The sequence below is a fragment of the Cynoglossus semilaevis genome, chromosome 14 (assembly GCF_000523025.1).
Source record: "Cynoglossus semilaevis isolate Cse_v1.0 chromosome 14, Cse_v1.0, whole genome shotgun sequence".
Taxonomy (NCBI): domain Eukaryota; kingdom Metazoa; phylum Chordata; class Actinopteri; order Pleuronectiformes; family Cynoglossidae; genus Cynoglossus; species Cynoglossus semilaevis.
Window position 1 is genome coordinate 23,571,633 of NC_024320.1, and position 17,968 is coordinate 23,589,600.

Genomic DNA, 17,968 nt, shown 5'->3' on the forward strand with positions numbered 1-17,968 from the left:
ATTTCACTACACCCAGATGTTTATTAGGGCTACTTTAATTTAAAAAGGAACTCACAGCTATAAAAACCCTCTTCTATCCCACATCATAATTTAATAATCTGACATTACAGAGTTGCCAGAACATCAAACACTGAAAAAACACAATTTACTGAGTCTGCACTGGGGTCAGGAGCATCATGGGATTTGTCGCAGACTACAGACTACTTTTTGATGTGCTTTTACTTTTTCTCTTTACTTTTGTCTTTTGAGAAGTTACACTCCCCGTCAGTGGCTTGAAGCTGTTATGTAAACTATTAAAAACAAACTTTGAAAAAAGGTTGGCGTATTTATTCACTGCGCCTTGTTTAGCCGGGGTATGTGTACATTTTCTTTTATATTCGGTTGCCCTCAGCGTGCCACAGCTGATGCGTGCACTTCATCTGTTCACCCAAACCAGGCGAGGTGAAAGCCCAAGAGACCATGACAAGAGAGAACATGAGAAGTTTATGTGACAACGCTAGACTATAAAATGACAAATAAACAACGTTAAAGGAAGTCGAACACGTATATGTCAAATTAATGTTTGGATTAATGCTTTAATATTCTGTATGCAAGAGCCCCGGCTGTCTGAGAACGGCGCCCTAGCTCCCTCTGGGCCTTCACATTAAACATCTGAGGCAGAAGCAAAACATTAGAGGAAGTAAAAGGAAGATTCTAGGGACCTTTTTAAAAGTGGAGAAAAAAATGGTGAAAACATAACTATGTGTCACAGAGACAATTAAGGCCCTGCCAGCAGACTGTGAGACTGATCCCCTGCAGTGGAAGCTACATGAGGTCAACTCTCTCAGGTCTGCCAGTTGGCCAAAAAACGCTTCTATATCCCTGCCCTGCTGAGAGGGTTTTTAACATTTATGGCAACACTGCCATTTGTCATACAGCAGGTCAGCAGTGCAGCCAGAGTCAGCGAACAGGCTTGTTTTCTGGCACATTACCTCAACAGTGATGTATGGGCTCACCAGGGCTACTTTGCCTTATTTAAAAAGTCAGAGATAGCCGTTTATCTTTTTGGTGTATATGTTTAGGGACATGGTGTGTTGGTTAAGGTCATTCGGCACTGGAGCAATGGTTTCATCTATAAAAGCAGCTTTTAAAATGTATATCAACAGACAGTATATGTTATACACAATTACATTCTGGTAGGATGCACTATATTAGAACTCAAACATGTTTGTATTAATGTGTTAAGTTTGTTTAATGGCAATACAAACCCCATATTCCCTATTTGTCCCACAGTGGGGAATTCACTGAGTTTAATTTGCCCCATATTCCCTATTTGCCCACAGTGGGGAATTCACTGAGTTTAAATTCATTTCTTTTCAAACATGTGGCGGTAAACATGACATTGCTGATGTCATGTGACTAGAATAGCACACACATGAAGTTATACTGAGTGTTTACTAAGTCTCCTGGGAGGAGGTCGAAGGAGAGCTACTACACAGATGACTTTCTTCAACAAGGAAACAACCTGTGTAGAGGTGGAAGAACCTTTATGTCATGTGGTGACATCAGAGTCACACGATCATGGATGTTAAGTTTCTTCAAATACGTCCAGCACTCACTAAAGATTTAACACAACCACACCTTACTGACCGCAAACAATGGGTCACCTTGGCTTACAAACAAAAACAGTAGTGACAGTCTATAAGAACAGAGCACGATCAAGACCGTGGAATTTGGTCAGGAACAGAGACTGCCGAACGTGAACTAAAGGAGTTCAGACGTAGTTGGCACCTAAAAGGGCCTAGTGATTTAATTTTGATACAGAGAGATAGAGGAAGAAACTGAACAAAGTGTTAGAGCAGGCCAAAAGAGGAAAATCACATTAAGCTCTTGCCGTCTTGTCCTTTATGTCTGCGATGTCCTATATAGAAGCTATTATTTCAGTATTTGAAGGTAAAACTTACCTGACAAGCAAAAGCCATTCAGGGTGACTCAGTGTAGTCTGGATACCATTTAGTGTGACAGAACATTTGTTTCAGTGCTCGCACCATCATGTTTATCTCATATTCTAAAGGAAAGTTGTATACACTGGGAGTTGTTGTAGGGATAAACCTTCACTTAAGACCAAGACGCCACAACAATTACTTTGCACATAACACCTCTCTGCCTCTCCACAGACGAGCTGTAAAACACTGATTTAGTGTGAAGACAGAAAAATAAGAACCAGAAGCAAAAAGAATGCTGTGTGGTGAGACTAAAACTGACGCTAAAAAACAACAGGAGATTGAAGGCTGCTTTTAAACTACAGGTTGACAGAATTATACCCCGGGGGCCTGTCTCCAGTTACACACTTATAAATAAATACATATTTTAGCATAATATACAGAGATTTATGTGAGAATCACTCGGTTTACTTACCAGAGGCTGCAGCAGCGATGCACGGAAGCAGGACAAACAGCAGCATATGACCCTCCATGTCTGTTAGGTTTAAGTTTGAGGTTTCGGTGGAAGCCGAGTCTGTGTCCTGGGGGTCGAGAAGGTACTCGGAGGAAGTGGGTGAAGCGTCCTTGTCAAGCAGCAGAGCGGCAATGACTTTGGAAGTGGAAGAGCAGACACCAGTTCCTGTTTGGAAAAAAAATTACTTAATAAGTGCTGTAGAGGAGAAGACTAAGACCAACATCAAACTGTCTTAGATACTATTTGTGTTTTATAATCAGTGTAAAAATCGACAACAAACAAACAAGCAACTCCGGGAACTCTGTCTGCTTCTATCCGGGTTTAGACTCCAAAAGCCCAAGTATATTCATTTTTTCAATATTAAAAACATGAAGTATAATTTAACATAAATGGGATCATTAATACTGTATATCTGACACTGACAGGGGCTATTGATTGATTAATGCCTTTATATTTACCCAAATGTATCTTTGCATGTTCCGTAAGCACAAGAAAGGTCAGAACCCAAAGGTCATCTTGTGCTCGCTGACTTTTGGCAGGAAGTGCTACAACCCAGCTTTCATCCATCCATATTACAATGAGAAGATCTGATAAGATGTGCCTTGTTATATGATTTTCATAGTTAGAGGAACGGAAGAGCCCATGTAAACTGTTTAGGCATTTCAGGGGAAGACCAAAAAGTGTTTTTTCCTGGATTCCTATTGGAGGTACTGTATGTATGTAAGGGCCTGTCATGGAACAAGGTACATGGCCCAAGATTTCTTTCATAAAACTATTTTATGATATTTATGAAGTTTTTATGAGATTTAATGAAAGCCATCTTAATTTCCATGTTTTTCTATTAGCTTAGTTTGAGATCTTTAAGTCACTTTTGTCCTTTATGGCCTAGATTTTAGTTCTAAGTCTAATGTTGTCATTTTTACTTTATATACAACACTTTGTAACCTTTTTGTTACTGAGCATTACTTCATCAGTACTGAGTAATACGAGCTGCTTGTTTAATACAAAACTTCCCAAGTGACATAATATTAATAAAAAAATGCTGCTCCGTCAAGTTCTATAACATACAGTAACAGAAACTCTTCTTACCTTCACAATTGCACCCACTTGAACATCAAGTGTCACCCATTCAAAAAGAAAAGCATTGCAACTAAGAACTTCGTTCTTGTTAACTGGTTTTATTTTTAGAACATACTTCCTGTGCGCTTCAGGCAAGTCCATGAGGCCGACCAGGTGGTCGCGGGCACCACATTGGTGACCCCTGATTTACATGAACACTGTAGGATTTAGAGACCTTAACGTTAAGGTTAGAAGCTGTGATTAAAACCATGTAGAGATCACAGGGTTGTAGTAAATTATCAAGAAAACACAGAAGTATTATGTTTGTCTGCTGTTCGTAAATGTAAATATGTTGTAATTCTGCATGGACTTCTCCGTAGCTCCTGGCGTAAAGATTGGGTTTAACAAACAGGACATGTTGGTAATTAAATAAAAGTAATGTCACTGTCAGTGAGGCTAATTCATTATATTTTCTCTGTCAGTAAATGAAATTATACACAGTATTTTTACAATGACTTACAGTTTGTTTGTAGAAGAAAGTAAGTAATGCAAACCGATTTTTCACAATTTTTATGTAGTAACAATGGCTAACTGGCTAAATGTATATAGTAAAAAATTAAACACATTAGCCTGGTTTTTATTTTGTTAATGATGTAAACAGTGTCTCCTTTACTAAATACAATTCAATTTTTTTTACTGAATTTCTGTTACACACAACTATAGTCATCAAGTGTCCGTTTGGAAAAACCTTTACCTCAACTTTTTATATTTTCAACCTAATTCATATATAAAGCTTACGAAACACAACTACAAATTAAATTAAATTAACGAGTCTGAAGAAGTAATGTGGGTTTAGATAGTTTAGTTGTATGGACGTAGTTAATGTGACATTCAATAACGGTTAGTTGTTTGTTTTTTTATTAAAAAAAAAAAGATTCTTTGAGTAAATGTTCCGCCTTCTCCTCCCTTCTATTCTACTGAGTAAAATAAAACAAACAACACATTCCTGTTACTGGGTGACATTTTTGAAACACAGCGGTTTGTCGTAAAACTTACTTTTGTTGTCGAATAAGTTGTTATCTTCTTCTTCTTATAAAACAGCCTCGATAATCCACAGATGTAGAGCAACAGCAGCAGCAGCAGCAGCAGCAGACTCAAAGCGAAGTAACGGTGTCCGGAGTTTTTCCCAAACTTTTTGAGCTGCTGCCCTGGGCGGCGCAGATTGACTTTATTAGCCCGCCCACCATTACCAAAAGTACCGGCCATTTTTCTCCCCGTCAGAGGAAATACACCGCCCCCGTCTTTGAAAGGTTATCTCACAAAATAACTGTAAATGTTTTTACAAATCGGCACCTAACTGTAGTTTAACCATAAAGTTAGCAAGAGTTGCTGTGATAGATAGATAGATAGATAGATAGATAGATAGATAGATAAATAGATAGATTATGAAAACAAGTAGCAAGGGTAGCAAGGATTAGCCAAGTTTAGTTTATTTTGGATAATAATTGTGTGGACAAAACCACAAAATGTTGTGTCTTTTTTTGGATAATAAGTGTGGGGACAAAACCACAAAATGTTGTGTCTTTATGTTTTTTAACAAAATTCGACTTTAAATTTTTATGATGTACATTTTCAATATGAAGTTTATGAAACTAAATATTGGTGGTTTTGAACACACCACACCTAGTTAAGGCGGGATTTAATGCCATCTTTTTGTGAAAACAAACCCAAACGTTTTTCCACTGGGTTTTTTCACAGGATTATTTGTACATAATAATAATAATAATAATATGTCACATGTCAAAATGACATTTGTGTCTCTTTAAATTGCAACATTTTCATGATGTTCCTAATAAATCCCCTGTGTGATAGGGACACAGTGGAAGAGTGGTTAGAGCTCTTTCTAAACAGAAGTTAACTGTTTGAATCCATGTGGTAAAATAAGATCTTTGTTTGTGAAGTTTGCATGTTCTCACTGCACATAGGGTTTATCTGGTAATCTGGATTACATGTATGTTTACATTTAAATATGAAAAATACATATATGTTATACTGAAAGTTGCTTTGGTAAACACTGACATCCTCAAAGGATGTAGTTCTCAGCTGTTTCAAAGCCATTTTGTCTTAAAAGAAAATAAACTAAAGGCGTAGACACAACAGCCTTCTGTACAGAGCAGACGCAGATGAGTCATTGTCCTAACAAATCAACTTCGAACAAAGGACAAACGAGCGGCAACAAAGACAAAAACAGACAGAACGGAATGAGGAGCAGACATTAAAATGCTACAAATAACATTTATAACAATTACAGGACTGATGGAGCAGACAAAACTGAACAAACAGCAAGTCGCTCTCCCTCCGTCTCTCTTCTCGTCATTTGTTATACGCCTTAGCAGTAACAATAGCGCACATGTGCTAGTCCTCTTCTTAGTGTGCTATAATTCATTATCATAAAATGCTTTTATTATGTACAAAATATTCGTTTAAGGATGACATGAATTCACAAATTCGTAAAGCAATCTTCAATTTGTTGGGGCAGTGTTGGATGATGGTTAAGGAAGCAGATGTGGGTCCGAAAGGTTTGAGGTTTGAGTCCATGACCAAGTTACCACTGAAGTGCTCACACTGCTCCCTGGACACTTGAGCTCCCCCCTTTTGGTGATGGGTAACAAAAGCAGAGGTCACATTTTGTGGTGTGCTGAATCACAATTACAAGTAGTTCACTTTCCTTTCCTTATAATTTTGGGATGAAATATCCAGATTTATTACACAATTTGTTAATTAAATTTAAAATTTCAATATCAAACAATGACCTCAGTGATAGGGAATTCTATTCTGGTGTCACCTGTTGGCCTGTGTGTTAGCAGTAAGATACAGACGTGTTGATATTCTCCGTGTTTAACTGTGAACTTGCCTCAACCTTGTCCTTTCACGCAGCGTAAACAAAGGGAGGCCCACGGGACACAACACTGAACAGAAAGACATTTACTTTCTTTGTTAATTAGATTGCGCAATCATTTAATACTTTGCTACCCGTATGTTTAACAGCTGACACAGCTGGCATTTGTTTGAAGCACTCCATCACATCTGAGGTTGGCCAAAGGACATTTCTACCAGTAGCACTCTGCTTCAATGGCTTTCCGTTTTTTTTTTTTTATTAGCGCCTGCCCCCTAAACTTGCTGTCCCCACCCAGGAGTAATGTTTCAATAACAGGAAACAATCGGCCATCGTCTTTCATCACAGGCTGACGTGGGTTCCCGCACGGTGCCACTGGGTCTCTGTGGTGCCAGCCAGCCAGTCAGCCAGCCTGCCACCAACCATAGCTGAGGGGAGATAGAGAGAGTAAAGAGTAAGCGCCAACTAGCTTGTTTCCTTATCGTCCTCCAAGGGGGGGTCGGACACATGGCCTTGCAGCAGTAAATGTCTGCGACTGATATGAGCTGAACAGAAACCTGTCAAACAAACTGCAAAAATGTTCATTGTATATTTACTTCACAGTCAGGCATCCAAAAATGAAGCCCGGGGTTGAAAAACAACATGAAAGCAATGTTCATTGTATATTTACTTAAGTAAGGCATCCAAAAATGAGCCCGGGGTTGAAAAACAACATGAAAGTACCCTTTGAGGTAATTTTTGGGGTTGTTTTACGGCAGGGTGGGTCAAGCTTTTTTCAAAGGAGATCTGATTTAGATAGATAAAGAAAAAATATCTAAGGGTTTTCGTTAACTGTTAGCGTTATCCTGCAAGAGTCCTATACATGTAGAATAAATACCTGGTGTTCTGGTTTAAAATCATTGTTTTATATAAATATATTTGCCTTTATTTGGGGCTCAGAAAATTAGAGGGACATTAAGAAAAAAAAAGGGATGTGATGTAAAAAAGTTTAATCTAATCTGATCTGACTGATAATAGTCAATCTCATCTGCTATTTTTAGTTTAAAGGTTTAATGTAGTACCAATCTGAGCTCACACTATTGCAAAGAAAATGTAAGAAGAGAAAATACAGACAGAGGGCAGCATTGCTGCAGCTAAGCACAGTGTATTTCATTAAATAGACTGAAGGAATTCTGAAAGAATACTTGAATAAATTACTTCAAGTATTTGAGGAAAAAAAATTGCTTCAGACCTACAATATACTTTGCTGGTATCTACATGTATCTATTTCCAAAAACATATAGTACTTCAAACATGCTTTTTTTTCCTAGTTGGCAGTACAATAAAACAAACTTCAACTTGAACACTGCAGGTCTGTACTCAGAGGAAATTATTGAAGTACTTAAACTAAACAGCACCCAATAATATACTACAACAGGGTTAAGGTGATTTTTTTTTTTACTCACTTGACTTTTGAAAGCAGATACAAAGTCCTTCACAAACCTCAGGAGAGGAATCAAGACTCGGGCTAATATGATTGATTAGTTCTGCCTGATCGACCTGATGGGTCATAAATAATACGCATTTTAGTCGGGGGCCACATAAAACCTCTCCATGGGCCACGAATTATCCCTGGGATGGACTTTGCTCACATCAGTCCAAAAGTAAAACGTAGATTTGGTAAATTTTTTATTGGACGTGATTTAGCGTGTGACTGTGATCGATTAATGATGCCTTTTTTCTATTATAAAAGCTATGTCTGTGAGGATTTCCAAAACACTCTAGTACCCACGGTTCCTCTCACGATTCCGTAGGGAAAATCTCCTCATGTCTGGATCGTATTTATTAATATAAAAAGTCCATTGTATTGTATTTGGCATTTACTTCCCGTCTTCCTTTAATAAAATCCCTGTGCTGTTCATGTTCTCATGGTGCATGGGAACATGAACATGTTTCCACACAGTATACTACAGCTTCATTACCACAGTATCAAATGATATCACAAACTACTGATACCACAGTAGTTTCACCATGTCAAACACGTGGCCTAGCTCAAACACTTACTCCTCTCTGTGTAATTATCTCTAATTCTCCAGCCACAGTCGGGCGGTACAATTACTTAGTGAGCACAGAGTTTGAATGTTGTTCATTTTTATATGAGCCTCAGTAGAACACTTACACACAAAGATTCAATTTGCAAATATGCAGCATAATTATAAACCCGTCTGGATCATTGAATCTATTCTGAGGATGGCTGCAGGAGGGTTAAAATACACTGCTCACTGTAATGGTGGTAACAGAAATATGTACCAGTGGAGGCCAAGTACTCACAACAACTACTGGGGAAGTACATTTGCTATGGCTGGATGGATGGATGAATGGATGGATGGATGGATGGAGGGATGGATGAACAATGGATGGGTGGATAGACAGTTGGTTGGACAAACCGACGGACAGATGGGTGGATTGCTGGATGGACAGAGAGACAGACAATGGATGGCTGGATGGATGGATGAACAATGGATGGGTGGATTGATAGTGGGTTGGGCGAACCGACGGACGGATGGCTGGATGGACAGAGAGACAGACAATCATCCATTGTCTGGATGGACAATCGACGGATGAATAGATGGATTAGTGGATGGATGGACGGACAATGGATGGATGGATGGACGGATGGATGGATGGATGCACCCCTTCAGAGTTTCTTTTAAGATATTAAGGAGTAAGTTATGAAGTAAATGATTGTGTTTTTTTAGCAATTTTTATAAATTGATTTTTAGTTTACGTATATATTTTTAACCCCATTAAAACACGTTGACACCTGTAGAGACTGGACATCAAAGAGCATCAACTTTAACGTTTTTAAACCTGAAGAATTGAAGTAAAACTTTTTCCTATTACCAGCTAATATCTGTGACGGTAGCGACTTGGTTCGGCAGATTATTATTGGCACGGGCTTTTTTTAGTAAAACACCACCCTTAACATTTTCCATGGTAAATGAATGGTTTTGTAGACATTAAGTGCTTGACATTGTCTGTCCTGTTGGAAATGTCTGGTGAGTCATCAAGAGGAGGATAAAACAATGGAGTCTGAGTTTAAAATAAAGCAAAAAAAAAAAAATTCCACTTGCAAAACTGGAAGAGTTAGTCATCACAGTTCACCAGCACTGAAAACGTGTTCACCAATAAAAACAGTTTGTAGTGAGTACTGGTCACTGAGGGAGGTTGAGGATGGTACGTCCAATAATAATAATAATAATAATAATGTTGAGTGTAATGTTGATTTGTTTGATTTGTTGTTAATTTAGATTCTTCAATATATGTACGGTGCATCTTTTTTTGTCACATGTCAAGACAGGAATCCTAGACTTTATGGGATCTCTTATTCCGTGTGGATGTTTTTTTTTCTTCTGTTAGGTTTGTCTGAAACAATCAAGCTCGACATCCCAGCTTTCTGGAATGCAGCATTAATCCTGGAAGCATGATTCAGATGTCGGTGCACCGGGTTTAGCTCCCACTGTCCTCGCTGACACGTCCGTCCCTGTTGTACGTGATACGTTTCCATGCGCTGCCTCCTTTCTTCACCTTTGTTTTGTACCTTTCTGAGGTAAGCGCAGCATTCCAGGCATTCATGCAGCATCCCTGATGACTTTATGAAAGTTTTTCTTGATTGACTTTCCTACAGACACATCCTGTCTCGCTTCGCGAGGCCCTTTCCTTTTCCTCCTCCCTGCGGCGCGGAGTCATGATCAGAGCTCTCCGTGGAGGTCCGTGCGGATGTACCTGTTGCAGTGTTTGCTTGTGCGAGTGCGGCGGAGTGAGAGAGCGGGGTGAAAGGTAAAGGTAAAGGACGACCTGTGGGTCATGATGTCAAGTTGGAACGGCGATGGGAGCGTAGCTGCGGCAGCCTGTCCTGTATCCTGTTGTGTCTACAGCACATGTTTTGAGGCGTGTTTCCTCCTTCGATTGTTTACTGGTCCGTGGTTGCTGGTTTTTGATGAATGTGTTTCTTTGTGGCTGCTCAGATCACAGCACTATATGATAAGAACACTGGCTGGTGGTACGTTTATGATTCGAGTTTTTTCCACATTCTCAAAGTAAAAAATAAAACTGAATAACAATTAAAATTCAAAGGTTACTCAATAGTGTCTTGCTGATCTTCACCTCATCGGCCACAGCAGTGGAAAGTACTTTACTGGTTTTTATCGGACTATAAGTCGCACTTTTTTTCATCCTTTGGCTGAGTGTGCGACTTAAATATATATATTTTAATGTATATTAAAATATATAATTTTCACACGTTTGTTATTTTCACACTGACAGCCACTAGAGGGCGCTCTACTGAGCTAGGGCGACTTATACTCCGCAGCGACTTATAGTCCGGAAAATACGGTAATATTAAATATTCTTCCTCTCCGGCGTTATGTCGCACCAAAAAGTTTTCATATGAAGAACCAGGATAAATACTTACTTTTCTCATATTTTTATTCTTCCTCTCCGACTTATATCACTTCACAGCAGAGGCCTCAAAGTCCTGGCACGGGGGCCACTTCCTGCCCCCAAAACTGCCAACATGTGGCCCATGACTAGATGTCAATAATGATGTAATTTCACAACAATTCTGTATTTCTTCTTTTCTCTAATTAAAGTGCTTCCGTTTGTTATTTGAGAATGAGAATAAAATATCTGTACTAGCTGTTTGCGTTGCAGTATTTTCAGTGTATTTTGAATAGGTCTGGAGTTTTAGTACTGAGCATCAAATACTGATGTGGACATCAGTATTTCCCCCCCCCCCCCCCCGCCGGTTTGAGACCGCTGTTTTGGAGACATCAATGTCGCGCATTGACAAAAAACTTCAACTTCCTGTTGTTTAATAAACCAACATTATCACAGTGTCTGATTTCTGTCATTTTAAAGACCTTAGAATTTAAGTTTTCATTTTTTTTTCTTTTAATTCTACGTAAGCCCTTAATTCATAATGTCACCACTAGATGTTGCTGCGCCCTACACGGTGTGCCTTTGAATTTGATTAAACACCAAATCCGGACGACAAATGTCAAAGATAAAGAGAAAAGAAATATCTAAAGTGCAAGTTTTCCTCCAGAGTCCAACGGTCGACCTTCGCACTTTTTTTTAACTGAACCATCATCACAGACTGGAGGCGGAGTCATCAGATGAGCTGGTGGCTGGATGAGAAGTTTTTTTGTTTTTTTTTTATACCCGTTCAAATGGAGCCATGTCATTTCAGTAGCTCGTGTTTTTTTTTCCTTATGAATTGTAGGAAAATTAAAAAAAGATCTAATCAAATCAAATGAAACAAGGAGCAGACACAGCCCACGGTGTCATGGTGTCATTTTACTGCAGAGAATCAATGATCTTGGACACCTGGCTGAAGACCTCGTCCACCGGCAGCTCGGAGTCCACCTGGACACACAGGGACACGTGTTACAACATGGGTCAGGATCTTTAGCCAAATGTTGCGTTCGTGTCTTTGCACCCACCTTCCTCACAATACCACGGGCCTCGTAGAAGGTAATGACGGGCTCGGTCGACTTGTAGTACAAGTCCAGACGCTTCCTGATGGTCTCTTCGTTGTCGTCCACGCGGCCGCTGGTCTCGCCGCGTTTCAGGAGCCTCTGGACCATTGTTTCTGCCTTGGCATCAACGTACAGCAGCAGGAAGGGTTTTCCAATCTGGAAGAAATTCAGAAATCATTTACCTCTGCTCTCTCTCTCACTCTCTCACTCTCTCTAACCCTCTCTCTGTCTTACCTTCTTCTCAAACTCCTCACCCTGCTTCACCTCACGGGGATAGCCATCAATAAGGTAGCCCTTGGAGACGTCAGCCTTGGCGATCATGGCGTCCTTAATCATGTCTAAGACTGTGTCCTGTGAACATCACCAGTCCTTCAGTAACATCACGTCACATTTAAAACTGACTTACAGTCCAGACAGACGTTAGTTAGAGAATAACTTCAGTTAAGACATTTTTTTTTTAGTTTGTTCAGATTCAGGAGTCAATCCCAGCAGTCATCAGGAGAGGGCGTCCAACACACTCACGTTCATACCAATGGTCAAAGTAAAGGTTTGAAAACGTGGAGGAAGAAACTGTAGTGAACACAGAAAAACTATCAAACAGTCAACCTGGTGACCTTCTTTCTGTAAGGCAAGAGCACTAACCACTACTGCCACTTTGTGGTCGAAACTAAAACTGTCCCTCTAGAAAAAGAAAACCTGCCTGGACTTAGTGGTTGATGAAAAATATATACTGTATATATTTAAATATGAGATTTCAAGGACATATACAATGTAATATATTTATCTATATATGTTTAGGTGTTATTTTATCCAATCAGACAAAAGCGACCGATGACCAATTGTTTTTTATACAACTAGGAGGAGCGAAATTTATCTGTTTATTAAGGGAATTAAGTTTCCCCCTTTTTGGTCAATATTTATATATGGATATATACATATATAACATACAAATATAACATATAAATATAATATACACGTATATATATTATACGTACGTATATACCAACATACATTTCATATATATTCACATATATTTGTGTGTTATGTGGATATCTATATTTTCAATATATGTTGTTGTATATGCATATATATTTATATACGTATATATATTGTGGTTTTTATTATTATTATTCCATTGTATTTATATTGCTTTTATTTAGCCTAGTTTTTATTGCACACTCAGAAAAACTGCATGGGAGTCGAACCCTCAGCCAGTCCAGTCACCTACGTTAGGATTAACCTGGACTTCACAGAGATCTCAGCAGACAGGGCACCAACATTAATAAAAATGAGTTTTGTAAATCCACTGTGGTTCTCTGTCTTACCAGGGGCACCAGTTCGCCCTTCTGCATGATGGCCTGGAGCTGTTTGCCCCTGTCAGAGCCGGAGGCCACCTCCTCTCGGAGCAGATCTCCAGATGAGAGATGAGTGTAGCCATACTTTGCCACTATCCTCTCACACTGTGTGCCCTTTCCAGAGCCGGGTCCACCTGCAGAGAAAAGCCACCCGTCAGAGGTCACCTGTACTTCCTGCCGAGGGCGGAAAACACCGCGGAGACTCACCAACAACAAAGATGATCTTGGCGTCTTTAATTTTGTCTGTAAGAAGCAGAAAAACCGGTCAGAATGGGAGAGACGATGACCTGCGTGTCAACAGTCAGAACATCATTTATGACAGACCACTGCTGTGATGAGACACGGAGTCTGATGTGCATGTATTTCCCATTTCTCTCTAATTGTTATCGCCTGGTTCACTAAGCACTTAGTGACTCTGCTCGCTTTTGTTTGTACTATAACTCAAACATGGTTGCCATGGTAACTGTTGTCACATCAGAACACTGTGTAGCATAGTAGAAGCAGTTAGAGAGAAAAAAATCTGGAATGATTCACATCAGCACAATTTTGCAAATAATTAAAACAAAGCAATTTTTTGTTCCTTGAGTTATAATCATACTATTTTCGATTTTTTTATAAGACTTTTCAAATATTTAAAAAAAAGGTTTTTAACATGCCACAATACTAATATATTTCCTCACTAAAACAGCAGACACATCATGTGAGCGTGATATTAATGATTAATTTCGAAACGGACTTTTAGTGTAGTCTCACATCTGGCCAGCAGAGGGCAGCAAAGTCAAAGAAATCTTACTGATTCGCGGTTATGAGAGAAATGGGGGAAAAACATCCAAACACCGTCCATATGATTCAATCACAGTCAGAGTTTGTCACAGACGTGTGTCGGTTACCTGCCATCCTGTCGTTTGATGCTGTCTTTTAGCTGAAACAGAGAAGGAACACAGATTAGATTCACGTCAGTGAATGAACACGTGATGAACGGCGCTGATTGACGTCAACGATAATAATCTGTTACCAGAGCTCGCCATCATTCAAAGACGATAATGGCCACAGACGACAGTAGTTATATTTTAGAATTTGTGAAATTTATTATTTAAAAAACGTATTTTTATTTTTATGACTTGTAAATGAGACGTTGGCCGTGTTTTAAATCCCTCTTTTATTTGTTTTACGGTACATTTCTATTCCATGTCATAAAATGCAAAGTAGTGGACACAGTAACGGGTTCCGAATGAAGTGGCCAAAAATGTTATGATTCTTTTTTTTCTGTGTGAATGAGTCGTTTGGACACTTTTTTTAACTTTATTTGTGTATATTTTATGTAGCATTTTTACCATTTGTTTGTCAATAATTAGCCTACAGAGAATCAGGTGACTTGGCTGGAGAACCGCTCAGAAATATTTTTTTCATAAAAGTTACAGACAAACAGTAAACAAAGGCAACAGTCCTTTGATTGTACATGTGGTTACTTATAATCAAAGGAGTAAACACATGTCATACAGTAGTTGAACACAGAGGGACGCCACAGAGACTCGTTCAACATGAAACTGACTAATGGAGACAACCGTCTCACAGTTTCCTGTTTTACTCTCACACACTGTACTGGACATAAAGGAATGAGGAAGAGGCTCTGACCAGTGAAGGACTGACCCTAAAACAATCCAAATAAAACAACTCTGATTGGCTCACAGGAAGTAGCCCAACCACCAATACACCAGTCAGAGTGTTTAAACACAGTGACTTCTATCAGCCTCTTGTGTTTGCTCTTCAGCGTAGAGTGGGTCAACAGACTCGTACTGCACCGAGCCGTGTGTATTACTGTGTATATTACTCTGAAGTACTGTGTAAATGTTCTGTGACTTCAGTTTGACCTTTTCACAGTTTGTTCTCTGCAAAATGGCACTTGAACAGACGTGGTACCAGAGATACTTTAAACAGTATTCACTGTAGTTCTTTTCTTCACCTGTGTATTCTTTTTTTAAAAAGTCAAAAATTGTCTGATGAAACACATGTCAGACCCCCAGCAGGACCCCTCCTGACTCCTTTAGAGGCTGCTAACCCCCTGTTGGAGACCTTTGACAAACAGGATATCTTGTTGATTTCATGTGAATTTTAAGGATATTAACTGAAACATGTAAACAAAAAACAGGTAGACGTCCTAAAAATGCATGAAATAAAATATGAAAAAGAAATAAATAATTGTTGTTGCTGGCAGCATTAGCACAATGTGTGTAAATTAATCAAAAAGTTGAAACCTGGAAATAATATCAGGACAGATGCAGGGATCGTAAGAAAGGACGTGTCAGAGTGGACTAGTTTAGTTTAGTCCACTCTGGTCACTTTACACCACAGGTACATGACTTTTGACCCTAAACCCTGGGTTTTTTTTTTCTCTTCTTCAGTAGAAACAACGTTGTTTCTGTGAGTTAATGAAAAAGACTCACAGTGACTCCGACCGGCCCTTCCCCCCCCCCAAAAAAAAGAAAAAATTCACTGAGAGGAGGTTCTAATTGGACTGCCTGGAGTCCATAGATAGTCCATGAAAATCAGAGCAGGGTGACCTCTGACCTCTGACACGGTGCAAAAAATCATCAGGGTTTTCCCAATTATCACAGATAAGTCAGATAAATTGGTTATAAAATTCCAGCCTCAGTTAATGTTTTACAAACAGAATTATCTTTGTCAGCCAGGTCTTCGTGTCCGTTAAAGTCTCCGACTTTAGTTTCTGTGCCGTTAACGTGTTCTCTGATTCTCACCTGCTCCCTCCACTCCCTCTGCCCCCGGCTCATGTGTCCAGTTTTATGTCTTTGTCCACTTGCCCCACGGCCAGGGTAAATATCACAGTGTTCACAGAGTCAGCAGGCCACGTGTAAGGGATCCCTGCTCTGGCCTATTATGGCTCTGGACCTCCTGCTGCTCTGGCACGTCAGACCGATGTCACACCGGACCACAACGGTACGGTACGGTACGGTTCACTGCACTGAGGCTGCAGATGTGGTGAGAAATGTCAACGCAAGATTTCGTAACGAGGACAAAGACGTTTGAACTCCGCTCCACTGTAGGTCTCTGTCTCTTAATACTCAGTATTGCAGTACCATTTGCAGTACGTGGGTGCAACATAGTACTGCTATAAAACTGCATTAGAGTTGAATACGGTTTTTTTTAACTCCTTCAGATTGACGCCAAAAAGACGCCACCCTCCCAGGAGTCTCCACCTGAATGTCAAACCCACCTCCACCCTGACGTCTTCAACTTGATTTTCAACTTTTCATGGGGCCCGGCTAAAAAAAGCCCCCCTTCAGACTGCAGCTGTTGGGGGGATAGTGTGTCAGCCACGAGGGGAGCGACATTTTTAGTCCGCAGCCCCGGTGGTAAGAAGAAGAATAAAGAAATGAAACTGTTCTGTCTGTGCTCTTTGGTCTCACTGAGGGAGACCCTGTGCATATTAACCATGTTCTCAGAGTTGGTGTTACCGTCCCTTTAAGAGAAGACAGGGGACCCTTTGACGTCAGTGCAGTGGGAGATATTCCATGTTGCTTAGGAAAGGATGGAGGGAGATAAACGCAGTGCTCTGTGTGTGAGAGATATGAATTCTCAAAGCGTCTTCTGACCACAATCGATAACACTCAGCTAACGGTCAGCTGTTAATGACCACCGGGGGCTGAAAGCCCGGCAGTGAAGCCACAGCGTGAGCAGAGAGCAGGATGAACGGAAACACCGTTCAACCTGCAGCTGGAGGAGGTCGCAGCAATGTCATGAAGGGAGAAAAGCCAGGCAGGAGATACAGGGAAATGTTACAAATTAAATTTAAATAAATGTACATGTCCCTCCATGAGCACAGGACACAGTACAGTGTTGTCCTGTGGCATCAGCATGCAGGACAGGACACCAGAGACAGAGTGACCAATGAGCTGCAGCCTGCGTTCAACACGAGACAACGAGACAAAGTTTGCAGCAAAAGCACAAACAGTTCTACAGTTCAACAGTTCCTCTCCATCCCCTCAGACAGCCCTGCCCCCCCCCGTCTGTGACAGAGCGAAGACCCACTCCCTGCCATTTCCTGCCTCCTCTCCCTCCACGGAGCTGTTGTCCTCTCCTCTGTACTGACCTCTTTCTTTCCTGCCGAGGCTGTAGGTCTCAGTGCGAGGGGCTGCGGTGCCTGGATCCCCGTGAGTGTGAGTGTGTGTGTAGGTGTGTGTGTGTGTGTGTGTTGTGCGTCTGCACGGTTGCTGCTGCACGTCGGCCCTCCCTCCTTTATGCAAAGCCCTTTTATAGCTCAGCTGAGCCTGCTCAGCCTGCAATGCATTGTGGGTGAGAGGGAGGAAGGAACAGCTGAGAACAGGGAAGGACGGAGGGAGGGAGAGAGGGAGGGAGGGATGAATGACAGGAGGCTGGGGAGGTGAAACTAGAGGAGGGGGAAGTTTGAGTTTTGGTGATGATCTGACTTGTGTCAGACCGACTTCACATTCAGAGGAAAACAGCAGAGAGAAAAACTGAAGGATCACACAGCAAAGCTAACAGAAACATTAGCAGCAGGTACAGCTTTATGGACCGACTGTAGGTTTGTTTGTGTTACCAGAGCTGAGCAACATGTTCTTCAAGTCCTGCAGCTGCTGCTGGTGGAACAACTCTGGAACTGAGTCAGCAAATACTTGAAATATTGTGTGTGTGTGTGTGTGTGTGTTTTGTTTCACAATGAAACA

At 40.5% G+C, this 17,968-nt stretch overlaps 2 protein-coding genes across 3 annotated transcripts in view; both read right to left on the reverse strand.

Moving 5' to 3' along the window:
* Window positions 1-4,710, reverse strand: part of eng (endoglin) — a 40,203-nt gene extending 35,493 nt beyond the window's left edge. Inside the window, exons 1-2 of the mRNA XM_008325935.2 lie at window positions 4,552-4,710; window positions 2,398-2,601 (exon numbers count right to left, since the gene is read on the reverse strand). Coding sequence (XP_008324157.1) covers window positions 2,398-2,455 — 58 coding nt within the window. The 5' untranslated portion in view covers window positions 2,456-2,601; window positions 4,552-4,710. The remainder of the gene's footprint in view (window positions 1-2,397; window positions 2,602-4,551) is intronic.
* A 6,517-nt stretch (window positions 4,711-11,227) lies between these two features.
* On the reverse strand, window positions 11,228-17,543 carry ak1 (adenylate kinase 1). Of its 2 annotated transcripts, none has more exons than XM_008325936.3 (7): window positions 17,374-17,543; window positions 14,156-14,187; window positions 13,473-13,508; window positions 13,236-13,399; window positions 12,145-12,261; window positions 11,875-12,066; window positions 11,228-11,797 (listed from the first exon to the last, which is right to left on the reverse strand). In XM_008325936.3, the coding sequence occupies exons 2-7, from the start codon at window positions 14,160-14,162 to the stop codon at window positions 11,729-11,731; spliced, it is 585 nt and encodes a 194-aa protein (XP_008324158.1). In that variant the 5' UTR covers window positions 14,163-14,187; window positions 17,374-17,543; the 3' UTR covers window positions 11,228-11,728. The 2 variants fall into 2 exon arrangements, with proteins under 2 accessions (XP_008324158.1, XP_016893747.1); XM_017038258.2 differs by lacking the exon at window positions 17,374-17,543 and adding an exon at window positions 14,600-14,653.
* Window positions 17,544-17,968: the final 425 nt, after the last annotated feature.

Coding starts and splice junctions, on each gene's coding strand:
- ak1 (XM_008325936.3), bottom strand. Junction 12,262..13,235: donor AGGGCGAACTGGTGCCCCTG/GTAAGACAGAGA, acceptor TGATGTTCACAG/GACACAGTCTTAGACATGAT. Junction 12,067..12,144: donor GTGAGGAGTTTGAGAAGAAG/GTAAGACAGAGA, acceptor AATTTCTTCCAG/ATTGGAAAACCCTTCCTGCT.